General features: G+C 35.1%; 1 protein-coding gene across 1 annotated transcript in view; it reads left to right on the top strand.

Moving 5' to 3' along the window:
* The window catches only part of AQR (aquarius intron-binding spliceosomal factor), a 99134-nt gene that overhangs the window by 2616 nt on the left and 68992 nt on the right, over positions 1–27526 (top strand). Inside the window, exons 2-9 of the mRNA XM_046009156.1 lie at positions 3191–3247; positions 6748–6788; positions 12039–12074; positions 15210–15330; positions 17734–17874; positions 19570–19638; positions 20713–20813; positions 24165–24241. Of these exons, the coding sequence (XP_045865112.1) occupies positions 3191–3247; positions 6748–6788; positions 12039–12074; positions 15210–15330; positions 17734–17874; positions 19570–19638; positions 20713–20813; positions 24165–24241 (643 nt within the window). The remainder of the gene's footprint in view (positions 1–3190; positions 3248–6747; positions 6789–12038; positions 12075–15209; positions 15331–17733; positions 17875–19569; positions 19639–20712; positions 20814–24164; positions 24242–27526) is intronic.

Here is a 27526-nt window from a genome sequence, read left to right as displayed (position 1 = left end):
GGACATTTACTGAGATAGGAAAGGAGAGGTTTAGTGGGGGAATATCAAGAGCTCTCTTTGGGACTTGTTAAATGTGTGATGCCTAGTAAGCATTCAGTTGAAAATATTGAGGAGGCAGTTGAATATGTGAGTCGAGAGTATCTGAGCAAGCTGTGGGCTTGAATATAAATTTTATATTTTTTGACCCAAGATGGTATTTAAAACTGTAGGATTGACTGATATGTCCCAGGGAATGTTATTTGTGAACACATAAATTTTATTGTATCCTGCATTAGATTGAGAGAGCTGAGGCTAGGAACCGTGTCTGATTTATTCCCCATGTACTCCCAGTGCCTAGCATTGTACTAGGTGCACATTGTGTGATGAGTATTTGTTAAAAGAGTGAGTGAATTAATGGATAAACATACCAGACCATTAAAATGTAGAAGTAGGAATGAACATTCTCAGCAGTTTTGGGCCATGATAGCAAACATGAATGCCTAATATCTGCTCGATACTGTTTTGGGCTCTTATAGGCTGCAAAGATAAATAAAATGTGATCCTTGTATTTAGGGAGTTCAGTTTCTGGGAGACTTTAAGAGACTCACCATAGTTCAGTTGATAAATGCCAGAATAGAGATGTGAGGGAAATGCTTTGAGAATACAGTTTTGTTTTTTGTTTTAAGATGTATTTATTTATTTATTTATTTGACAGAGATCACAAGTAGGCAGAGAGGCAGGCAGAGAGAGAGAGGGGGAAGGAGGTTTCTTGCTGAGCAGAGAGCCTGATGCAGGGGCTCGATCCCAGGACCCTGGGGTTATGACCAAAGGCAGAGGTTTTAACCCACTGAGCCACCCAGGTGCCCCGAGAATACAGTTTTAAATGAAAAGTTTTGTCTAAGAAAAGACTGTCAAGAAAGAATCTTCTCCCCATTGAGAAAGTGCCATTTTAGGCGGACGTTAAAACATAAATAGGGACATGAGGAAATGGGTTTTCTAGCTGGAGGGGGTATCTTGGATTTAGGTGGTGGTTTATTCTTTTTCTTCTTCTCTTTCTCCTCCCATTCCTCCTTCCTCCTTCTTCATTTCTGAGTACCTGACCAGAGAAGGTATTTTTAAATTATTATTAAATGAATAAGTTGCAGAGCTTAAAATTTAGTTTTTTTTGTTTTTTTTTTTTAAGATTTTTTATTTATTTATTTGACAGATAGAGATCACAAGTAGGGAGAGAGGCAGGCAGAGAGAGAGAGGAGGAAGCAGGCTCCCAGCCAAGCAGAGAGCCCGATGCGGGGCTCAATCCCAGGACCCTGGGATCATGACCTGAGCGAAAGGCAGAGGCTTTAACCCACTGAGCCACCCAGGCGCCCCTAAAATTTAGTTTTAAAAGAGATCAGAGATCTGAACTTTGTGAATACAGTTTTTTATGCTACTGTATTTTATGTCCTTTTTGTCTTTTAGTAAAATTTATTTTGAACAATTTATGCTGTCATAGCTATGTTAAATGGAAAGAGTTTCTATTTTGCATGAGACTGGAGAGTATGGGGAAAGGCGGTCTATTCCTGAAGGTAGTAGTGTCTGAGAGGTCACAGGTTAGACCCCAAGGAAAAGCTGGGTCAGATATTTACAATAAGCAGTTTTGATCAGAAGATAGGATTTTACATATGTATTTGGAAGACCCTAAATCCATGAAAACTGATCAGATTCAGTTCTCTTAATGGTATGAGGTGAGTAAAAGTAGTTTGTGTGATGCCCATAGGCAGTGGAATGAGGAATGAGAACACCATAAGATAATTGGGGATAAAAGTGTTTTCTATTGGGTTGGAGAGTAATTGATAGTTTGGGAAGTGTCACGTAAGTGGGCCGTTACTGTACAGGTTTGGAGAGACTTCCTCAGGGTCAGTGTCCTCACTGCTTGGGAGGCCCTTTGGGTGTACTTACTGGGATAGGTACTTAGCTATAGAAGCAAAGAAGATACGAGTCCCATCTCTTTAGTGTTTCACTTAGGCAGACAGGATGATAGATAAGCAATCAAATGATTAATAATACAGAAAGATAAGACTATAGTAGAGTTCTTTATGAAATGAAGAGAAGGAAGAAACAATTATCACCAACAGGTAGGGTTGAGGAAAGCCTCATAGAAGAGGTAACATTTCAGATTTTACTTTATTTGTTCATTCAGCCATGCACCTGTGCGTATATACCTACATACGTCGATCCATTGGCTATTTTTTGAGTTCCTCAGTATACCAGATACTGTGCAGATAACACTTATAGATGTGTTGAGTCTTTGTGCTTACCAGAGTTTTCTATTTTTCAAGAGATTGCAGTTTAGTGTTTTTTTTTTTTTAAGATTTTATTTATTTATTTGACAGACAGAGATCACAAGTAGGCAGAGAGGCAGGCAGAGAGAGAGGGAGAAGCAGGCTCCCCGCTGAGCAGAGAGCCGGATGGGGGGCTCGATCCCAGGACCCCAGGATCATGACCTGAGCCGAAGGCAGTCTTTAACCCACTGAGCCACCCAGGCGCCCCTAGTTTCTTTTTTTAAAAAAAGCATATTAATAAGACCAAATTTTTTCTTGATATTATATAATAATATACAACCCATCTAAAGATCTGGAAATATTGTGTGTATATATATAATCTGCTGAAGTATATCAGCTCTTTTGTTCTCTGTAATAACCTGCTTATAGATTAAACTTTTTAGGTTTCATTTTGTGTGTCTGGGTGTCCACTAATCACTTAAAGGTTATTGTTTTACAGATAAACATTCCTGAAGATTTTGAATCTGTTTTTTAATACTAGCTCAACTCTTAACTAATTGTAATCTTGGGGGGCTCACTTAACTCTAGGTTCTAGGGTGTTCTTTCTAGGCAGTTTCTGGGTTTCATTGTCTCTATGCTGAAGATGTTTGACTGTGGTTATTAACTGGGTCCTACTGTTCCTCTTGGTGTGGTTTGAAAAGTTTGTTTTGTTTTTGTAAATCACAAGAGCAGGGTGCAGGGCAGGGCATTACTGGCATTTAGTGGATTGGGACCAAGGATGCTAACTGGCCTGCATGCCTGTATAGTCCTCCTAGGAAATGGGATTACTCTATCCTCCCAATGCCTTTAGTGTCCTGTTAAGAAATAGCTTGTTACTGTATGAACCCAATCTTCTAGGTCAACAATGGTATGAACCTGTGACTTATTATTTATGCTATTTATTTTTGCAGTTAGCATGTAAATACTGGGCTCCTCATATCAAGAAAAAATCACCTTTTGATATAAAGGTAAGTATTTTGGGGTTGCAACATTCTTTTTGTATAGGTATGTTCTTTTTATCTCATTTTTAAGGACTAATTCAACAAAAGCATTCCATGATTTTTTATGTTTCAAATTACAGGTTTCTAATTATCAGATTGACATTCATATTAGAAAATTTGGAAAATAACAGAAGTTACACATTAGAAATAAAAATCACTACCCAGAGATAACCTCTGCTATCATTTTGTTATGTTAAATTTTTTTAAAAAGTGTATATATATAACTTAACTGTTTTTCTGTTATAGATTCTTGGTTTGTTTTAAATTTATTATTATAATGACCATGTAATGAAAATTTTTGTAAATATACAGAAATTCAGAAATTTCTGTACAGTTTTTTGACAGTTCCTTCAGGGTAGAATCTATCGTTTTTTATTTTTAGGTTGATGTACTGAGATAAAGATTTGTAAGAATGGTGGGAGAAGTGGGAGTTGTTTAGGGGAGAGGATTAGATGACCAAAGACCAGTAATATTTCAGTTAGGGAATGGACTTATGGTTTAGGTGGAGCAATTTAGGATAAATGAAAACAAAAATTTGTAAATGTGGGATTAATTCTCATTGAGATAGGTTCTTCAAGAGAGATCTTTTTAAAGAAAATAGAGATGATACGTTGCATGCTATTTAACAAATGTATTTGACCCTTGAACAGAACAAGTTTGAACTGCATGGGTCCATTTATACATGGATTTTTTTGAGGGGGGTATAAGTACAGTACATTACTGTAAATGTATTTTCTCTTCCCTATGGTTAAAGTGTGACTTCATTAAATGACCCTTGAACAACACAGGGGATGGGGTGCTGATCCCCCAATGCAGTCAAAAACCCATGTATAATTTTTTTTATTTTTAAGATTTTACTTATTTGAGAGAGAGAGAGTGCGTGCGCACCTACATGCATGAGCAGGGGGAGTAACAGACTGTTTTAGGCATACTTGGTAAAAACTGAAATTAACCTAAAATTTCTTATATCATTTGAGCTTCAGTGTTTCATTTATGAATATATTTCTGTTTTGCCAGCAATCCCTTTTATTCATCAGGAGGACTTTCATAAACATGGCATACATTAATTACTCTAATTACCAGTAGAGTTGCTTTATCTTCTTATATGCTATTTGTATGTGTTTGTATATGTATGTGTGTATATGTGGGATCTGAGAGTTCTTAGGGTCACTTTTCATTAGTAACAGGAATATCTTAATGACAGTACTAGATCAAGTTGAATCTAATTAGATTAAGGTTTTCAGAAATTATTTTCAGATCATTGTAATTCTGAATGAAGCTATGTATGCCTGTTTAGAAGAACTTTATTATAGGTTGGTGTTTGAAGATTATGCCCTTCATTTTATTATTTAATTTGAATTTTTATAAAAAGAAAGGCAAAACAGAAATTTTGTTTAAATTGAAAAAGACTTGGGGTGCCTGGGTGGCTCATTTGATTAAGCGTCTGACCTCAGCTCAGGTCATGATCTCCAGGTCCTGGGATCGAGCCCTTTGGCTTGCTCAGAGGGGAGTCTGCTTGCTCCCTGCTTGTACTCTCTCTCTTAAATACATAAAATCCTTAAATATAAAAATATAACCCACATTAACTTGACAAATGTATTTTGAGCATTTAAAAGACATTATAGCTACATAAAATATATACCATATTAAAGTATTTCATAATTTTATAGCAGGATTTTTTTTTAAACTGCTGTTATCAGGCCACTAGCAGTGCTTTGACTTCTACTGGTAACTCTTATTAAAGATTCATGGGGGCACCTGGCTGGCTCAGTTGGTAAAGCATGCAACTCTTTATCTTGGGGTTGTAAGTTTGAGTCCTACTTTGGGTCTTGAGATTATTTAAAAATGAAATCTGTAAAAAAGAAAAGACTCATGATATCCCAGGATTTGCACTAAATTCTTTACATGTTGTATCTTTTTTTTTTTTTTTAAGATTTTATTTATTTATTTGATAGAGAGAGAGATCACAAGTAGGCAGAGAGGCAGGCAGAGAGAGAGGAGGAAGCAGGCTCGCTGCGGAGCAGAGAACCTGATGCGGGGCTCGATCCCAGGACCCTGAGATCATGACCCGAGCTGAAGGCAGCGGCTTAATCCACTGAGCCACCCAGGCACCCTACATGTTGTATCTTATTTACAGCAACTGGTGGGATACTTTGTATTAGTAGATCCTTTTTGTGGATTGGGAGGGTGAGCCTTATAAGCTGTCCTAGGCAAGGGTTCTAGCTATCTGCAGGTGAAGTGGTTTGAAACAGGCTTCTAACACCAATGCTGAATTCTGAAGTGTCACACCATGTTAGCCTCCCTAACCCGAAAGAATTGAAATTCTGAGGATTTATCACCTGTGTTTGGAAAAAAACACAGGATCTAATTTGCTTCTATTATGTCCTCATACTTCTGATTTACTATCTGTCTGGCTACATTGTTACGATTCTGAGATGGAGTCTGATAGCATATACCTTAAAATTAAGTTTTTAAAAATATTCTGATTTGTGAGTTTTTATTTTTCCTGGAAGTATTATAAATACATCATTTTAGAAGTCCAGTGCTAGGGGTGCCTGGGTGACTCAGTGGGTTAGGGCCTCTGCCTTCGGCTCAGGTCATGATCTCAGGGTCCTGGGATCGAGCCCCGAATCAGACTCTCTGCTCTGTGGGGAGCCTGCTTCCCCTTCTCTCTGCCTGCCTCTCTGCCTACTTGTGATCTCTGTCAAATAAACAAATAAAATCTTAAAAAAAAAAAGTCCAGTGCTCTATCCACTGCATGACAGAGCTACCTTGAATACATGATCTTAGTGATTGTTTCTAGGACTCTTTTTTTTTTTTTTTAAGATTTTATTTATTTATTTGACAGACAGAGATCTCAAGTAGGCAGAGAGGCAGAGAGAGAGAGGAGGAAGCAGGCTCCCTGCCGAGCAGAGAGCCCGATGCCGGGCTCGATCCCAGGACCCTGGGATCATGACCTGAGCTGAAAGCAGAGGCTTTATTTAACCCACTGAGCCACCCAGGCGCCCTGTTTCTAGGACTCTTTTCATGTATAGATATTTTATTATTTATCTTCTACTACTTTGCTTTCTATTATTTTACATTTTGAGGACTATGATGAGATTATAAAAAATCTTTTAAGTAGTTATTTCTTTTTTTTTTTTTTTTTTTTAAAGATTTTATTTATTTATTTGACAGAGAGAGAGAGATCACAAGTAGGCAGAGAGAGAGGAGGAAGCAGGCTCCCTGCGGAGCAGAGAGCCCGATGCGGGGCCCGATCCCAGGACCCTGAGATCATGACCTGAGTCGAAGGCAGCGGCTTAATCCACTGAGCCACCCAGGCGCCCCTTAAGTAGTTATTTCAATAATATTTTATAACTATCCTAAGCCAGCTTATTTTATATAATCTCAGTAACTGGAAAATATCAACTTGGCATCTAAAAAAATGCTGTTTGAGATATTAAACATTTTTATATTTTTGATAACAGGTCATTGAAGATATATATGAAAAAGAGATTGTCAAATCGAGGTAAGAATGAGTTTAATTTTCATACATAGAGGTTAGGTGGGACCAAGTTGGATCTCTTTTGCACTTCTAAACTAAATGTGATCATAACTAGGAACTTTTTTCTTTCTCTTTGATTTGGTCGTTGGGGAGATGGTGGCCAGAAAAAACTTTTATATCTAGCTGCTGCAATGTATAGAATATATTTAAAATAATAAAAATAAATAATAGAAAAGAAGGGGATAAGTTTCGAGAAATCTTTCCCTGTCCCTTAACCCTTGATTTATTTATCTACATTTTTTTTTAATATAGAAAGTTTATACTGTACACATCATTCCATCTCATCCTTTTTTTTTTTTTTAATGTATTTTGGGTATGTTTCTGAATCTGCAGCTGTAGACATACATGCCCAGTGAGTATTTTAGAAGAATAATTGACTGTTTTCATATAAAATGGAAACATTTAGGTTATGACTAAAAAAACTTACAAAATTTCAGATTTGTTATTTTTCATGTGTTTGAGTCCTAGAAGATTAATTTTACTAAATATTATGAAGGCAAATCCATGGTAGCATCAAAATGAGAGGCTAGTTGTTTTTGCTTAGTGATTGATTTGTGAGCATATAAAAGGAAGCAGGACCAAAGGTCGTGTTAAGGATTTTGTTTCTTATCTGAAGAATAATGGGAAGTTAAGCATGTAAGCTTAACTTGGTTAAGATGGTGATATTTAAAAAAAAGAATTTGGAGAGTATAAGAAGCAAGAAATTAGGTGAGTATTATAGTAATTACCTTCCAGATAATGATGGCTTGAATTAGCTTGGAAGATTGAGATAAAGAGGTGTGCCAATCTGAGATAGAAGTGACAAGATGGTTGGTGGTTGGACGTGGTGGATGAAGGAAAGGGGAGAATCAAAGGTGACTTCTCTAAGTTTTTGACTTAGGTTAATTAGTGGATTCCATTACTGATTTCTCCTGTTGTTGTTAGGGATGGAGTTGGACATAGATCATTAGTCCACTTTTAGAAATGTTGAATTCTAAGTAGTAAAGAGCCATGCAGATGGAGATGTAGAATAAACAGTTGAGTATCTCAGTAAAGAGCTCAAAAAAGGGGCGCCTGGGTGGCTCAGTGGATTAAGCCGCTGCCTTCGGCTCAGGTCATGATCTCAGGGTCCTGGGATCGAGCCCCGCATCGGGCTCTCTGCTCTGCAGGGAGCCTGCTTCCTCCTCTCTCTCTGCCTGCCTCTCTGCCTACTTGTGATCTCTCTCTCTGTCAAATAAATAAATAAAATCTTTAAAAAAAAAAAAAAAAAAAAAAAAGAGCTCAAAAAAGATGACAGAGTTGAGCCTGCTTTGTATCAACCACTATGTCAGTGCTAAAGGTACAACAGTGAACATGGCAGATAAAGTCTCTAGTCACTGAGCTTGTGTTCTAGTTCTAGTCCAGACAGACAGGAAATATACAGGTATATAATGTCTCAGGTAGTATTATAAATTTAAGTGTGTTTAGGGTAGTTACAAGGACCATTTTAGATTGAATGATCGGGGAAATCCTCTAAAGATACAACATTTGAGCAGATATATAACTTACGACTTGGTCTGGGAATGGGTATGAATGAGATTACCTAACAAAACTTAAGATAAATGGGTAGATAAATTCTAGGATTCTTTTTTCTTACATATTAAGGAAATACCAATCTGAAAATCATCTTGAACCTTCTCAACTAGTTTTCCGTCTCTTTGGAGTGGCTTTGCTCCAGTGGAAAGTAATTGCTTTTGGTTTTGTTTGCTTGTTTGTTTCATTCAAAACCTTAATGATTAATACTTCTTCCTTAAAGATAATTTTTATGTGACTAATAACCAAAAGCTGCCAGTGTTTTTAAATTATATACTTGGCTACATTATTTTTAATTGCTAAAAGAAGTAACTGTTGTTAGCCAGGCTCACTAAGATTTATCATGGCCCTCTTATCAGTCATTTTCTCACGTTATATACATTTGAATACTTAAAGTAAACTGATTACATTTTGCCCTCAGATCTCAAAGTTCAGAAAGTTAAGTGTACTTCTATAATACATAAACTATAATATGTATATATGTTTTCATCATAAGTGTACTCTTGATTTCCCATTCCCTGAGGTAAGTAATGTATATTTACATTTTTAAATGACCATTTTTTAGACTAGTGCCTGAGGAAGCTGTTTTATGTGCTGGTAATATCTTCATTATTGGAGAATGATGATATAAGATTTATTAACTTGTTTGTAGGCTATCAAAATATTTTAGAGCTATAAGGTACTCTTAATATCATACATTAATGTTCTTATAATACACATTTTTTGCATGTCAACCCTATTTCTGTAGGAGGAATCTGGGAAATCAATCAGTTCTTAATATTCTTATGGTAAGAATAACTTCTAGGATCTCAAAAGTGGTAAAATACCATCTCGCTCAGTCACCCATGAATGTGTGGTCTATTACACAATTGCTTCAAAATACGAAATATGAAATACGAAAAGGATATTTTGTATCCTTACATTTTCAGATTTGGCAACCATATCTTAATATTTTTATCTGTTTAATTTTAATATGTTAAAAATATTCATAATTGTTATTTGTTAAGTGCTTACTGTGTACCAGATTCTGTTCTAAGCACCTTGCATGTATAGTAGCTCATTTTTCCTCACAACAATGTGTGATAGTCACAGAATTATCCTTGTTTTATTGATGAGGAAACTGCAGTACAGAGGGGTTAAGTAGTTAACTCAAAATGTTTCCCAGTAGTTAGAGGAAGAGCTGGGTATTAAATCCTGGTTCTTTGACTCTTATCCAATACTCCATTCTTAAGTAGTGCAGCGTCCATTGCCTTTTAGAACTCCCTTAACAGCACACTTTGGTATGACAGTTAATTCTGTTATGAATCCATCTAAGTGGTTTTTATGCAGAAAAAAAAAAAGTGAGTTGTAGTGTAGTTTACTTTTGCAAGTGTTTATATTTGTTTTATTTGTTTTAAAATGTTTAAACCCCAGGGTGCCTGGCTGGCTTATCCAGAAGAGCATGTAACTCTTGACCTCATGGTCATAAGTTTGAGACCCACATGGCATTAAGAGGTTACTTAAATAAATTTTAAAAACTTAAAAAAAAATGTTTAAACCCCTTTGAAACATAATACATTATGAAACATAATACAGAAAAGGGCATAAAACAGAAATGTTTAGCCTTCTAGATTATTATCATTCGTAACCACCACCAAGATAATAAAAAGCCAGTATTTGTTAGCATCCCAGAAGCCCTTGCATAGCCTTTTCCTTTAACTAATTTTGAGATGTAAGTATGGAAACATGAACACTATAGTTTTACTTGTTTTTAAACTTTAAATGGAATCATGTGATATACTCTTTTGTGTCTGGCTTCTTTTGTTCACTATTATTATTTGTTTTTTTAATCATCTACTTAACAATAAATCTGGATATGGGTAGTTCAGAAGTTAATGTGAGAGTCTTTGTCAACCTTTTCACAATTTTGGTGGGGGGGTGCTTTCCCTATGTGGTTGCAAGAGGGCTGCCACAACTCCAGACCTCACATGTAAACACAGTTATTTCCCACGAGAACCATTAGTGGCAATTATAGCAGCAAGGCTTATTGGCAGAATAAAACTCCAAATTAATGAACACCACCAAGAATGCTAGAGGTAAAATTGAGTGTTTTTGCTTTATTTTGACCTATCATGACTTATTTTTCTTTTGTCCAGTCATTTGGAAGTAAATTGGCTACTTTGCCACTTTTGAATATGAGGAAACTGGGTCCCAGAATGTTTAAAAGATATTGTGAAGGTAGTTCTGAGTCATGACCAAAATATGATCTTCTTCTTCTCTTCTTTTTTTAAAATTAATTAATTAATAATAATAATAATACTTTTTTTTTTTAAGGAGAGAGAAAGCAAGGGGGTAGGGGTGGGGCAGAGGGAGATGGAGAAAGATCTTAAGCAGGCTCCACACATAGTACAGAGGCTCAATCCCACAACCCCAAGATCGTGACCTGAGCCACAACCAGGAGTCAGAGGCTCAACCGACTGAGCCACCCAGGCACCCTTAGAATACTGTCTTCTGTCTTAGGAGCTGGTATTTTTTCTTTCTTTCATCAAGAGGTCCTTTCTGTGAAGAAATTAAGTATGCAGTTGACTGCATAGTGGACACTGAGTGAATTCTGTTCACAGTCATATCTGCAGCTGGAGACCTAGAGTGTCTGACACACAAGATATTATATCCATTCTGTGGTCTGGCTGGCTGTAGAAGCCAGTACTTTCTCAGTGTTATATTTTTGTGCTTTTGCACAGTAAAAACTTTCATTTTATTCTCAGTAAAGTTCTGTGACACTGTTTGCTTAGTGAAACTATGTAAGAGATCAGAAATCAGTAGAGTAGTATTTTGACAGGATAATCATCTCTTGGGGTATTATAGATTCATAATGCCTACACATTTAATTTTCAAAGCTGGAGGCTATTATCTAGTGGCAGTGTTCTGCTCTGACTACTTTATTGCAAATAAAGTATTGCATATTGCAAAATATGCAAAATGATAAAACCGAATTAGTGGACATTTGAACCTGCCTTTGGAGAGATACCTGGTAACTATAGCATTATTTATTCTTATAAAACAAGTATTTTTATTTTTCAAAGACAGTCTAGTAAGTAGAGATATCTAATACTCCTTTCACAATTTTGTCATATTGTAGACTTAAGATCAAGACTTATGAAAGCTGTGAAAAGTCTGATTCCTGTGTTTGTGATGGAGATACATGTGTCCCATGTACTTTCAGGAGGGCATGACTTCAGGATGTTTCCTCTCGAATATTGATAAAAGGATGTTTGTCATTGCTTAAGAAATTAATATAGGCTACCTATTGGCAATTGTGATCCAATAATATGGGTAGTGACGAACATTTGTGTTTTCATTAAAATTATTTGCCTTATTAACCTATGTGTTATATCTCAGTATGTCATGGTTCTAATTGTGTTTGTTAATATGGGTAGGATAAGGTTTCATCTATCCTATTAAGTAACTTTTCTTAGTTTTTTTTTATTTAAAAAATAAACTACCCTGACAAAATACAAAGAAAAAGTGTAAAAGCAAAATTAACTTTCTTTAATGCATATTAAAACATTATTCTGATATATCGGTCGATATTAAAACACGATTCCAAAATGCATCTGTATTAATGACTCTGAAATATTTATATTTTCTGTTTAAACATTTTTATTATTTATTTTTATACTTTAGGTTTGCTATCAGAAAGATAATGCTTTTGGAATTTAGGTGAGTTAAAAGACTTTACTTTGATGAAGTTAAAGATGGTGTCAGATCTATATTGTCTGTATACCATAGGGATACCTGTATCATGTTTTTTTAATTCTAGTATAGTTAACATACAGTGTTATGTTAGGTTCAGGTGCAATATAGTGATTTAACAATTCCATACATCAGTAGGTACTCATCTTGACAAGGGCACTTCTAAATACCATCACCTATTTCACCCATCTCCCCACCCATCTACCCATATCATCTTAAGCAGATCATCTACTTTCATAGCCTCAGTTCCTTATCTGAAAATGTTGAGAGTGGATTTGGAGTTTACTGTGTTGTCAGATAACTCCCAAGATAAAACATTAGTATTAAAAACTGACAAGCCAGTGATACCTCTGAGGCATCCAGCAGAAACAAATGTAAGGGTACTCTGGAAGGATATGTATCCCAATTGCATTGCAGAAAAATTCCTATAGAACCCTAGTAAAATTGAGTTCATAGTCCCTAATTACAAAGCATGTTAGGATAATAATCAACTGTAAGCTGGTCAGTTGAAATAATAGGAGAATTATATCCCCATCCTACCCACGCAGGACCGTAGATAATAATTGATATACACTGTCAAATTATTATGTTTAAAACTGAATATAAAAGAAGAAATTGTGTAAACATGGAACAGGATACTAAAAATGGATAGATTTGGGGAAAACAGAAATAAAAATTGTTGAAATTTTAAAACTCAGTGGGCAAATTAGAGGCACTTTGGAGATATTGCAAGTTCAGTTTGAGACCACTGCAATAAAGCAAGTCAGATGTATTTACTGGTTTCCTAGTGCATATAAAAGTTATGTTTATACTATAATGTAGTCTATTAAGTGTGCAACAGAATTATGTCTAAAAAAAACCTATATACCTTAATTTAAAAATACCTACTTGATAAAAAGTGCTAACCATCATTTGAGCTTTCAATAAGCGTGATCACAAATCATAGATTACCATAACAAATATAATAATCAGAAAGTTTAAAATATTCTTATTGCCAAATTCTTTGATAATTCTTATTACCAAAATGTGACAGACACACAGTTAGCAAATACTGTTGGGAAAAAATGGTGCTGTTAGACTTGGTCAGTGCAACATTGCCACAAACCCTTCAATTTGTGAAAAATGCAACGTCTGCAAAACTGAATAAAGCAAAGCACAATAAAACAGCATAGGCCTGTGGTGGATTAGACACAGCTAAAGAGGGGATTAGTGGACTGGAAATAGAAAATTAATTAATAATAGCAAAGGAAATAGAGATGAATAATATAAAAGGAAATTCAGAGATAGGTGAAAATCCGAAAGTCCAATAAGAATTTCAGAAGAGATTTAGGGAGAATGGAGAAGTAGCAATTTAGAAGAGATGGTGGTTAAGAATTTTCTACAGTTGAAGCATGAGTTTTAGATTCAGGAAGTAAAATAATACTCAATAGAGCAACTGAAGACTGACAAAGACAGAATGAAGATCTTATCTGCTAGAGGAAAAAAAGACATTACTCAAACAAGGATGCATAGATTAATTGTAGATTTCTCTGTTGTAGTAATAGAGAATGTAATAGAATGAGACCAATACAAGAAAAAAATTACAACCCAGAAAGAATTATATAACCAGCTAAACTGTCATGAAATAAATTTCAAACAGATTAATATTAACAGATTTGCTAAGAGAAGTTCTAAAGGATATAATTTGGGAAAAAGGAATTTAAATTTGTAAGAAAGGAATGAAAGAAGCTTTGTGCATTTTATTTATGAAAGAGCATTCAAGTGCTTTACTTGGAGCCTTTTGACCATTTTAAGTAATTCCACTTATCCAGTTTCTTAGATTCTCATAAATAAAGTAAGTATTGCTAAAGATGGAAGTACTGATGTGAGCATAAGAGGAAGTAGAAAAATCACAGTGTTACAGCAGAATCTAAACCACTTAACTATGTGGGTTTGTACATAGGCCTGCACACATGTGTGTGAATGATTGCAACATGCATGTGGAGTGATTTAAAAGTGGGAACAAAACACCTTGCTTTTTTTTTAATTTTTTTTTTTATTTTCAGCGTAACAGTATTCATTGTTTTTGCACCACACCCAGTGCTCCATGCAGTATGTGCCCTCCCTATTACCCATCACCTGGTTCCTCACCCCCTCCCCCCCCCCCCCCCCCCCCCCCGCCCCTTCAAAACCCTCTGGTTGTTTTTCAGAGTCCATAGTCTCTCATGGTTCATCTCCCCTTCCAGTTTCCCTCAACTCCCTCTCCTCTCCATCTCCCCATGTCCTCCGTGTTCTTTGTTATGCTCCACAAATAAGTGAGACCATATGATACTTGACTCTCTCTGCTTGACTTACTTCGCTCAGCATAATCTCTTCCAGTCCCGTCCATGTTGCTACAAAAGTTGGGTATTCATCCTTTCTGATGGAGGCATAATACTCTATTAACACCTTGCTTTTTAAAATTGGTGCTCAAGAGTATTTTAACTCCAGTGTGGTAAATGATGTTTATAAGTACCCCGAATGGTAGCTAAGTTCTCTTGTAGAAATCAGAAATACTGAAATTTATTTATAATAATTGTAGCTTTGGAGAATAAGAGTTTATACTTTCAAGGCAGGAAGACAGCAAAGATTACTAACGTGTAATTATTACCATCAGAACACTGGATATTCCTCATCTAAAACTCTTGATGAAATAAAAAACCAGAATGATATTATGGGCAATTTCAGCAGATAAATGTATCTGAGACCTCAATACTGCCTCATATGAGGACCAAATAACTTCCAGAAACTAAGAAAGAGACTTAATAAAAAGAAGCATTTTAATACCCGATTTACTAGGTATTCAACATAAGTCAGTTTTTAAGGTAACTGGCATTTTCCCTCCAAGATACCAAAATTCTTATTTTAAGACTGTGGTGAAGAATACTCCTTAATAAATTTTAAAAATTGGTAGCAGATAGCAGTGACCTAGATTACAGGTAAGTTTGTGAAGGATTTCCAAGTCATGTCATTTTTAAAAAGTTTTCAGAAAGTTGTAGATAATCATGCTTTTCCAGGTGAGTGACATATTATGGTGAGAGGTGGTAACTAATGAAGTATTCTGTGCTTTTTCACTCTTCACAGCCAGTATCTTGAAAATTACCTCTGGATGAATTATTCTCCAGAGGTGTCCAGCAAGGCCTATTTAATGTCAATCTGCTGCATGGTGAATGAGAAATTTAGAGAAAATGTCCCTGCATGGGAGGTAACAGATTTAAATTACTTCAGAGCTTTCATACTGTGTTTAAGCCATTAAAAAGTAAACTTTTGATTGATAATAAATAATGCTTTAGAATGGAACTTTGCCCCAAAATTAAGTGTTGAGAAAAAAGTGGATATATGAAGAATACTATTCTTTTTTGGTTTCAATACTTTGTTCAAACTAATTTACTATGAACCAAAACATTATGAAAGTAAAATTATTTTTCTATTTTGGGCTTGAAATGAAGAATGGCATGGATTATAAAGACTTTTCATTAGATTGAAATGAAGTTTATATTAATTAGCACAAATCATGCTCAAATGAGATATTTTTCAGCGTCCTTTTTCACAACAGGGAGTATATATTTGTTTTCTATACATTTCCAAAGTTAAGACATATGTTCATATTATAATTTCACTTTTCTCTTTATCCCCAATTTAGGATCTGCTTTCCATTTTTGAAATTTCTAATAGACTGACATTTTCTCTTTGTGCTACTGTAATAGAGGCTTGGTCGGTAGAGGTCCAAAATCTAGGTTCTGTTTGGCTGCCATAAAATGATCAGGTCATCAACTTTTTTACATGAAGAAAAGGCATGAGTATTTGTCATCTTTTTGTGGCAATGGTCTCTAAATTAAGGAAGTATTAAACTCCTTAAGATAAAACCATGGGTACTTCTCTTGGATATTCATTAAGAAGAGCCATCTTTGGGGAGATTAGAGCCCAGAATAAACTATGGGCCTTGTGTATTATTGAAAGATCCTGCAGATTTCTTGAAGTTGGTTCAAGCTATTATAGGAAGGGAGAGGCAAGATTTTTTGAGCTAAAGAATGAACTGATCAGTTTGCATGTTGGTGATTAGGACTTGAAGTAGAGGAATACAGATGAAGAGAAGAGGATACACTAAGATTTAGAAAGTAGAATTGAGGGTGCCTGGGTGGCTCATTTGGTTAAGTGACTGCCTTTGGCTCATGATCCCAGAGTTCCAAGATGGAGTCCCGTATCAGGCTCCCAGTTCCATGGGGAGTCTGCTTCTCCCTCTGACCTTCCCCCCTCTCATCTTCTCTCTCACTCTCTGTCTCTCAAATAAATAAAATCTTTTTTTTTTTAAAGTAGAATTGACAGGATTTCATAATAGAATAATTAATAATTATTATAATTATAATTAATTATTAATAATATAATTAATTATAATAATTAATAATAGAATGGAATAATTAATATTATTTCCAAATTAAACTTATTTCCAATAAGTTTCCAGGCTTGGGCAACTGAGTGTAATAGATGATACTGCCATTTACCACCATAGGTAATAATAATAGAGGGTTGAGAAGTACCAAAGACTGTTGAATTGATTTTTGAACTTACTGAGTTTAAATTGCCTTTTGAATATCTAGATGAAATTGTCTAGTAGAAAGAGGAATCCTGGAATGTAGAGTTAATGAGAGTAATCTACTGAGGATATATATCTGGAATCATTAGCATATGTTTTTGAAGTCAAGGGAGGGGGAAAAGAAGAATGAGGTTAGAACCATAAAATATCAACATGTATACAACAGAAGAAGAGGAGCCCTCAGCATTTGAAAAGGAGTATGCTGTTGGAAGAGTCCATTGGACTTGATAGCCCTATAGCCTCAGGGGCATCCTTGAGGTGGAAGCCTATTGTAGAGAAGTAAATGAAAACAACTAATGTAGACCACACATTTGGAGCACTTATCTGAAAGAAGAGATGTGGAAGTAACTTGATGGGGAGGTAGATCAGAGAGAAGCTTGAATATATTTACATTGTCTACTTTTTGTATATTACTTACATGTTAAGAGTAAAGAGCTAATACAACGCAGGAGAGGCTATCTTTGAGATTAGTTAGTGGAAAACTAATTTTTGCTAAAGATTTTTTTTTTTTTTTGCTTATGTTAGAAGAATTAAAATGTTTATTAAGATCCTTAGAAAACAAACACTAGGCTAAATGTGAGCATAATCCACAAAAGAAAAAAATAAAGGAAGTAAACCATTATTTTAGGGACACCTGCCTGGCTCAGTCAGTAGAGCATGAAACTAGATCTTGGGGTCATGAGATCAAGACCCCATGTTTGGCATAGGAATTACTTAAAAAAATTATATCTATCGATAGATAGAAAGATATAATATTATTTTATTATATATATATAATTTTATATATATATTTAAAAAAAACACGCATAAAACATTATTAGGTAAAGGTTGCTGCAACTCTTTCATGATCTTATGTTTGATTTGTTACCATTAATTATAATTAAGCAAATAATCTTTTTTGTAATTATTTGGTGTTGTTACTAGACTCCTAAAGAGTCTACTGATGTTTGTTTAAGGAAGAAAAAGTGGAGAGCAAGCCATATCAAAATAAATTTTTATTCTTTCTCTTTTCAGACTTTTAAGAAGAAGCCAGATCACTTCCCATTTTTTTTTAAGTGTATCTTGAAAGCAGCATTAGCTGAAACTGATGGTGAATTTTCACTCCATGAACAGACGGTCTTACTGCTTTTTCTTGACCATTGCTTCAATAGTTTGGTAATTTTACTTTATCTTTTGGGAAAACTTTCACATTTTCTTATTTTTTAAGTTGAACATAAATGAAACTACTTGTATAACCAACTTTTCATCCGTGGTAGCAGGGATAGAGGATAATGCCAAAGCTTCATTTTGGCCACTTCTCAGTAAAAACATTTTAGAAGAGCCATTCACTTTAAAAATAGATTTGGACTGGATCTCCTTTTTTTCTGTCTTGACTCTTAAGAAGAGTGGTAATTAGAACTAACATTCTCCAAAGGCAGAACAGCAAGGAGGCTAGCCAGTATGAACTTTGAGTAATGAGATCTGTGCCACAGTTGCACACAGAAACTAGCTTTATTACTTTTCAGACATGCTTCATTCACAAGCTGCCAGGTCAGCAGGAGAGTTTTGTTTTGAGTTGACCAGTTAGGGGCAGTTGTGGATGATCTCTGAAAATCTCTTGGGTGTGTATGACATATTTTCATCCTTCATAAGAGTATCTTCGAAAGAATTAAATATTTACAGTAATTAATATTTCTTTTGCACTTCTCTACTGTGGTTAAGTGAAAGTCTGTACCTATTTATTTAAAAATATGTGCTTCTGAACTGATTGTGCTTTCAACCCATGCAGGACCCCAAAGCTGGGGTTCTTTCTTAAGACTGGATGTTGATAGATGGATGGTTATTATTTGTTGTAGGTACTACCTCACATGAATCTTGTAAAGGCATTTTTAAAAAATGCCTTTACAAAAAATGATCTTAAAAAAAAAAAAAAAAAAAAAAAAAGATTTGTGAAGCCCCCAGTAGATGCCACTATTACCACCTTAACATTTACTGAACTGCACAGTGCAAATGTAAATATAGACAGGACACTTTATCAGAAATTGAATAAAAAAAAGATTTTTATTTTTAAAAAATCTTTTAAAAAATATTTTTATTTAGAATTAGTAGCTTGGTGCTAGGTTTGGTTAACTTAGAAGCTAGTTATTATTAAAATACTTCATTTTGGGGCACCTGGGTGGCTCAGTAGGTTAAGCCTCTGCCCTGGCTCAGGTCATGGTCTCAGAGTCCTGGGATCGAGCCCCGCATTGGTCTCTCCACTCAGCAGGGAGTCTGCTTCCCTCTCTCTCTCTGCCTGCCTCTCTGCTTACTTGTGATCTTTCTCTGTGTCAAATAAAATCTTTAAAAAAAAAAACAAAACACTTCACTTTTTTTCAATATGCCATCAGTTCTCATTATTTGAGGTAGTTAGGTCTGTGAAGTAGCTGAAAACACTGAATTGGCTGAAACTGAACCATTGTTCCTAGGGAAAATACAGGGTTAGGTCCCTATAAGCCTGTGATCACAGCATTTTCATCAGTTGATCAATACATAAACTTGTTTTATGTGTTTCTGTTTAAAGACACCTTGTGTAATAACACGTTGTTGATATATTAACCTTGAACTCATGGCCAACAGCACTATAACTGAAGTCTAAACAAACCTTATTTACCAGAGGTATTTTCTCCACAAGATACATCACAACCTTCTTGGAACTGTGGAACACTAACCAGCACTTTAAGCCCTTAATATGAAACATTAAAATATCATTATTTGAAAGTATTGGCGGTATATTTTCACCCCAGGACTTAAAAAAGGTTTAGTTATTCCTTATATAAAGATTTAAATTAAAATACTGGTGTGCTTATAAATTTTTATTTGTGCCTTAAACAGGAAGTAGACTTGATAAGGAGTCAAGTACAGCAGCTTATCTCCCTCCCAATGTGGATGGGTTTACAGCCTGTAAGTACCTAATTTCATTCAAAAAGTTACATGTATATGTATTATATAAGTGGAAAATGCAGTTTAAGACAATGTAGCTTTAATATGGATATAAAATGGTAACTAAAAATCCCCTTTCCTGCTTAGAAAATACGTTTAATTTACTATGCATTAACTTATCATACATGTAATTTTTTAAATTTTAAATTTTTTATGTATAAGCTAGATCTTTCACTTAATGTCATTACTACGAGGTAAAATAAGGTAGTATCTATTGAGCTCCTAAAGAAAGGGTTAATTTAGCAAAATGTGGTTGTTCTTTCATGTGTGTCTTTGGGTGAGACTAAATACAGACTTGAATTTTTTATTTCCTTAGATTAGAATGTATACACAGTTATAGGAGAAAGTCTTGATCATATTTAATATTAATGACTTCCTTTTTTCTTTCCTCAAATCCTTATTGGATCATATGTGTCACTATCAAAACCAAATTAATTATGATCTTGGCGAATAAAGTTATAACTATCAAATTTCAGGATAAATAATAAATTTACTGAAAATTCCCTTTCTTGCATATGGAGTTTTTGCCCATACCCAGATATGCAGGCTTATTCATAGGTACCAGTTGATGGTGATAAAAACAGACATATAAATAATGCTAAGTTAAAACTGATAAGTGCCATTAGAAAGATTATATTATAGTTGTGGGGACATTTCCTTGTTTACTTGTGACTGTTGTTTCTATGCTCAGTGTTTCAGAATCATTTTTCAGATTTCAGTGATTATACTAGTAAGTGTTAATGCTCTACTTTTTCAAACTTAAATCCTTAATTTTAGAAATAGGAAAGAAATTTAATTGATTATTGAGCTTAAGACCTTGACAGGAAAAGGCAGTTTTTATTATTTTTTTGTATTAGAATTGAACGGTTTTTTAAAATAGAGTTATTAGTTTCGTAGTTTTCAGGTTTTATCAAGTTGCTTTCAGGTTTTATCTCATTGTATCCACATCTTAGAAAATTAGCTAATAGTGGATCTAATTTTTATCCTTGTAAACTTTGAGGTTACTGGTGATTTAATATCACATCATTCTTTCAGGCACGATTGGAATTAGAATTAAAAAAGACACCTAAGCTAAGAAAATTCTGGAACTTGATTAAAAAGAATGATGAAAAGATGGATCCAGAAGCAAGAGAACAGTATGTTCCCAAAGCTTATTCCTTGTTGGTTTGTTATGCTGTTTTGAGTCTTAGATGATATTGACTGGTTTGTTGTTTCCTTTTATAAGGCTGAACCAAATAATTAAGAAGTGCTTTTACTGTCGTATTTTTCATAAAGATGTGAAGGGAAAACCAGAACATCAACATGTTATTCTTCTTTCTCCTCTGTCTGCACCAGTGATAAGTATATCACTGATCTTCTGTCTATCTGTTGAGCATAGTTTCTCTCTCATGGATGGCTCTCGATTTTCTCCACAATCTTCATACTGTCAGTCTAACTTTTCTTTGTTTTTCTTACTCTCACACACTTAACAATGACTTTTATACGCTCTAACCGTCATGCATTCATTCAACAAATAGTGAATATTTATATTTTTGCCAGGTACTACACTAGGTATAGGGGATATAGCAGAGAACAAAGGGGAAGTAATTCTTGCTCTATGGAACTTACATTCTAGTTGGGAAAGACAACAGCAGACAGATCCATTATATAGTATTTTAGATGGTGATCATGCTAGGGAGAAAAATAAATCAGGTATAAGGATTAAAGAAGCAAGTGACTGTTATGGGTTCTTTTAATAGTAATATTTATAATCAGTTGGGTAAGTCTGGCAGCAAGTATTTATTTCACCAAAGTGCTGTTAGTAGGCCATGGGGAACTGCATACTTTAAGAGTGCTCTCTCTTTCTCTCTCTTCAGGCTAACTGGTCTGTGACCTTGCCTTTCTACGTGATGACTGTTGCAGCCACACTCCTTGTTCTGTTTCCATCTTTTATTGTTCTTTTCCACTCACTCCTTTTTCTCTTCTTATGTAAATATGCCAAAGACTCCCTTCTGTGGACCTAGGATAACTTTCTAGCCCTAGCTTATTTTTTCTTCCACTTAGGAAAGTGCTCTATACATGTGTAGCTAACTAATAATGAAAGCCATGAGTATGAGTGAGGTAATTTAGTCAGATACATAAACCCTGAAAAGAGGGTTGAGGACAAAAAGAAGTGAAACCTGGAGTTATGCTGGTGGCTACTGAAAATGGGAAGAACTGTAAAAAGCCACATGTCAGAGAAATGAGTTTGGGTGAAAGGGAGTGAGAGCTATACGGACAGAATATTATTAGGGTCAGAGTAGGAAAATTCCTTCTTTAATTTCCAACTCTAGTCTCATCTCTCACAGTGCCTTTCCACCCAACAGCCTCTTGATTGAACTAATCACATGGCATCTGTATTGACTCCTCTTTTTTTTTTAACCCGCTCTTCCCATTACCTCAATATGATTTAACCATAAATCTCTGTGGCCCTGTGTTCTCTGCTTCCAGTCTTCATGTAACTCTTCGCTGTGTACACTTGGCCCTTGAACAGCACAGAGGTTAGGGGTACCAATATCCCCTGCCATACAATCAGAAGTCCACATATAATTTGTGACTTCCCCAAAACCTAACTGCTAATACCCCACTGTTGACCAGAAGTTTTACTAATAACAGTCAGTGAACACATATTTTGTATACTGTATTTATTGTATACTGTACTCTTAAAGTAAGCTAGAGAATAGAAAATGTTAAGAAAATCCTAAGGAAGAGAATATGTATTCACAGTACTGTAGTGTATTAATTGAAAAAAATCTGCATGTAAGTAGACCTATACAGTTCAAACCCATGCTATTGAAGGATCCGTTCTGTTTGCCATGAGCTCCATTTTGGCTTAAGTAATCATTGTTTTTCCTCCTAAACTTGCTCTTCTAGCCAATTTCTCTTAATTCTTCCAGACAGTAGGGCTTGGAATATTCCAGTCCTTTGACTAGCAATTTATATCCCATCCGTCAGTCCTGTTGGATCATCTTTTGTCCTCTTTCTTCTTTCTTGCTATTCACACTGTTGTTGTCTTAATTCAGGCCTTCATAGCTTCTGACTAAAGCACTACAATAAATTCCTATTTGGTGTTTCTTCCAGCTTTCCCACAACAATGAGCCTAACTAGCCATCTCCATAGAAAATTTTGTTTTCCTTGCCATATTCCTATTCACAAGTTTTCAATGGTTTCCTGGTTCCCTAGGATAAACTCTGAAGTCCTTGCAGTGACATTCAGAAACCCCCAACTATTTTTTGCGACTCCTCCAAATCCTTGTCCCAGTCTGTTCTTTGTTTGTTAAACTTTGCTTCCCTAAGTACCCTTTCCCCTCCATTCCACTTAATTGAAGGCTAACCTAAGCACTTCTAGACGGACTACTTTAGGCCACAGTGCTTTCTTCTTCTGAATTCCAAAAACATGCTGTGTGTTTTTTAATTGCAATGCCAGCTGTTCGTGTAATTGTTAGAATATGTGTAGTTATTTAGAGAAAAGATTCTGCAGTCAGACTTAACTAGGCTCCACATTCACTTGCTGTGTAACTGTGGGCAAGGTAACCTCACCTCTTTCAGTACCAGTGTGAAATTGGGACAGTTAGTAGTACCTATTTCAAGGACTGTTGTCAGCATTACATGAGATCATTCATACGAAGAACTAAATGCAGCTCAGATCCTGAAACACTAAATGTCTGCCAGTTTTATTAATTATGTGCTGGTCTGTGTTACTGATTATCTTTAAATTATAATACTTGTCATTTCAAATACATTTTAGTCATTCCTCTCCTTTATATTTCCAGCAGGACTGGCATAATCATTTGCAGCTGCCCAGTACCTGATGAATATTTGTTGATTGATTGATATATAGTGCATCTTAAATTAGTAATGAGTTGAATATTGTTTTTTAAACCAATATTTAATTTTTAGACATTGTAATATCCTATGTGATACTTCAAATGTATTAAAGTATAAAATTGCTTATCTTATTTTAACTACGTACTTAAACATTAAATTTTGAACCTTAAGGGCAGACTATAAATGAAAGTTTGAAAACTCCTTTCTTGTTCTGACCTTTTTTTTTTTTTTTTAAGATTTTTATTTATTTGACAGAGATCACAAGTAGGCAGAGAGAGAGGAGGAAGCAAGGAAGCAGGCTTCCTGCTGAACAGAGAGCCTGATGCGGGGCTCAATCCCAGGACCCTGGGACCATGACCTGAGCTGAAGGCAGAGGCTTTAACCCACTGAGCCACCCAGGTGCCCCTGTTCTGACCTTTAAATCACAAGTAAAAACTTTCACAGAAAGAGAAAGGGATGTTTCTTAGCTCGCTTATTACACCAGTAATAAAGAAGCAGCTGTGTGTTCAAATTATGGTCCCAATTTCAGAGAAAAATGGAACATTTGAACAGTGTAAGAAAGGCTTGTTCGACATTTAAAGTTTACTTTTGAAATAATTATTTTTCAAAAATAATTTGGTCAATGTTACTCTCTGATTTTAGAGCCTATCAAGAAAGAAGATTTCTTTCACAACTCATACAGAAGTTTATCTCTGTGCTGAAATCAGTGCCTCTTTCTGGTAACTATCTTCTCCTAACTCATTTGTGAAGTTGTCATTTAGGTACCCCAACAGTATTTCCTGGTCTCCAGTCTAAAACCTGTTCTTAAAATAGTTTTAAATCATAATGACAACATGCCTGTCCTCCTCTTTTTGTGTATATTACCAGTCTGAGTATTGTGACTGCCTTAGGAGTTCACATATTTTAAAGGTACCTGCATGATTATTGAAATAATTATTTAGCAAATATTTTTTGAGTTTGCTTGCTAGACTTAGGTCCTGAGCAAGGTGCTAGAATACAGTGGTGAACAAGACAGTAACAGAGACACGTGGCATTTACAATATGGTCCTAAATAGTGTTTTTAAACAACATCAAATACTGTTTGGAGGGGAAAGAATTATTCTTGAGGTATGAGCTACAAGACAGAATGGGAAAGATTTCCCACCAACATGGCCTCCATTTATTGATGAAACGAATATATGTTGTATAGACTATATACTTAAAAATATACCATGATTATACTGTATTTGTGTGTGTGATAATGCCTATATACTGGGGGGGGTGGTGGTGGTAATTACATTATTCCAAGTTTGCAAGATCTTTATAAGCATTTAGTGAATGTACATAGAATATTTTTTACTTAATAAAGGTGTATATATGCTATGTAAGGTATGTCATTGGTTAATAAAGTTTTATTTTCTAAGTGGGATATAATCTAAGAGCAGCTCTGTAGGTGTATCATATGTATATTTTTGCATCAGAGATTATAGGTTTTTTAAAACTAAAATACAACAGGATTACTTATAAATATTGACCTTCCAAGTAATATTTTACAACTAAAAATCATACCTATAATTCAGCGAGTAGTAGATACTAATGCTGTCCATCAGCTATACCTGATTTGAGACATAAGATTACTCCCACCATTGGTGTAAAGAAAAAATTATCATATGCTAATAATCTAAGTCACTTAATAATAGTATTTTTTTTAAAGATTTGATTTATTTATTTGACAGAGAGAGAGCACAAGTAAGCAGAGCAGCAGGTAGAAGGGGAGAGAGAACCAGGCTCTCTGCTGAGCAGGGAGCCTGATGCAGGCCTCGATCCCAGGACCCTGGAATCATAACCAGGGCCAAAGGCAACCACTTAACCAACTGAGCTACCCAGGCACCCCAACATTAGTATTTTTAAGTGTTTCAGTTAAGTGGCTTAAATCTAGAAGGAAAACTTAGATTTATTTTTTGGAGCACAAAAGGTAGTAATTAGTACTTGGAACTACTAATGCCTGTAATAATTAAGGTCATAAAAATTGACATCTCTATAGAATGTTAATTGTGGGGCATCAGCAAGGTTTGAAAATCAAATAACAACAGCAACATGGGACCTACAGTAATTTTAACAATCTACAAACCACCAGCTATTACCATTGTTTATTTATTGCCAGAAAAGAAAATTTCTTAGATTGACCTTGAGCTTTAATCAAAACTTGTTAACTCTTTGGCAGCTGAACCAACAAGATGATTAAAGAAGTGTTCCAGTTCAGAAAGAGTAAAGGTGGACGGATTATGTAGTTAGAAAACAGAAAACTGGCTTTAAAAAATAAGGATTATAGTTTCATTTTACAGGGTCATGAAAAACAGCTATCCATATCAGTTATTATTAAGGAAGTCTGTGCGGTTGAGCTGAGATGTCAGACTGCTGTCAGAAGAAAGGGGGAAAAAACCCGACAATGTACATAAGAAACAAATGATAAGGATATCTTGGTGTCTGAAATTGGAATGACAAGGTTTCTGCTGTAAACAATATGCCTAGTAGGGCCTACATACATAAAAATATGCAGCTTTATTCATCAGAGCTCAGAAGTTGAGTGGCAAGCATCATGTTCTAATTTTAATTTTAAATGGGTCATTGCCAGTAATTTTCTCAAAACTATAAATAAAAATACAGAGTACAGAGTTTGCTCACTTTTTCAATTTTGGACAAAAATATTTTTCTTTTACAGTAACAAGAAAAAGGAGCAGAGGACTAAATTGAATGTATTTAATTTTTAAGTTGCTTCTTTAAATTCTTTAGTTTCAACAGCTATATGACTAGACTGTGTCTCAGAAAACCTGAGTTTCAGTTCTAATGAGTCATTATTTTGTTCTACACTTTTACAAGGTCATTTTCTCTGGTTTTCATGTTCTCACCTGAAAAATGAAGAGCTGGAATAGGCATTCTCCGTGGTCTTTTCCAGCTGTGAAACTTTATGGTTATGTTATGTCATAGTCTGGATTTGGAGCATATGTTAGCTAGAAAAGTTCTACTTAATATTTCCATATGTTTGTCACAAAAATATTCGTATTTCTTTCTTTAGACGAAGCCTTCCAATTTCCTGTATAGTACAAATAAATTAAATACATGGATTTATTTAAGCATTCAGAGGTTAAATCTAGGCACTGGGGTTAGTCACTGCTGGGAGTCCTTAGACTAAGCAGCAGTGGGGACTCTGGAATTTTTTCCTTTTTAACCGACAGAATCTTGGGACGCCTGGGTGGCTCAGTCGGTTAAGCGGCTGCCTTTAGCTCAGGTCATGATCCCAGGGTCTTGAGATCGAGTCCCGCATTAGGCTCCTTTCTCAGTGGGGAGCCTGCTTCTCTTCTCTGCCTCTGCCTGCCTCTCTGCCTACTTGTGATCTATCTCTCTCTCTCTGACAAATAAGTAAATAAATCTTTAATTGACAGAATCTTGGTAGGATGATTACCTGGTAAAATGGTAAACTACTACCATGCATTAGGGACAAAAAAAAAACTTTAAAGGTTTGTCATGTCATGAGGTTGTAATTATTTAAAATTTTTAAAAAATTATTCTAAAAATTATTTTAAAATAGAAGTAAATGTTTTATAGAAATAGTACATTAATTGTCATGAATAGCATAAAATAATGTAGTGATTTAAAAATATTTCATTGCTCTGTCATTGATATTTTAATGTTAAAAACTAACATATATATATATACATACACACACACAGAGGGAAAAAAACTCATTTAACAGTTGTCCCTTTAATTAGTTTGGTGTGTACCTTTCCCACCCATTTTCTTTGCATTCTAAAGGTATCTATGTCTGCATGTACACACATATATGTGTGTGTTGATGTATATGAGAGAAGTTTAGTGTGTGAAGACAAGAAGGAAAGTGGGTCAAAAACTGCTTTAAACTGCCCTTTTTTTTTTTTTTTTTTAAAGATTTTATTTATTTACTTGACAGAGAGAGACACAGCAAGAGAGAGAACACAAGCAGGGGGAGTGGGAGAGGGAGAAGCAGG

The sequence above is a fragment of the Meles meles genome, chromosome 6 (genome assembly GCF_922984935.1).
Source record: "Meles meles chromosome 6, mMelMel3.1 paternal haplotype, whole genome shotgun sequence".
Classification (NCBI taxonomy): Eukaryota; Metazoa; Chordata; class Mammalia; order Carnivora; family Mustelidae; genus Meles; species Meles meles.
The sequence above is the reverse complement of the archived record's forward strand: the minus strand, read 5'-3'. Positions and strand labels throughout refer to the sequence as shown.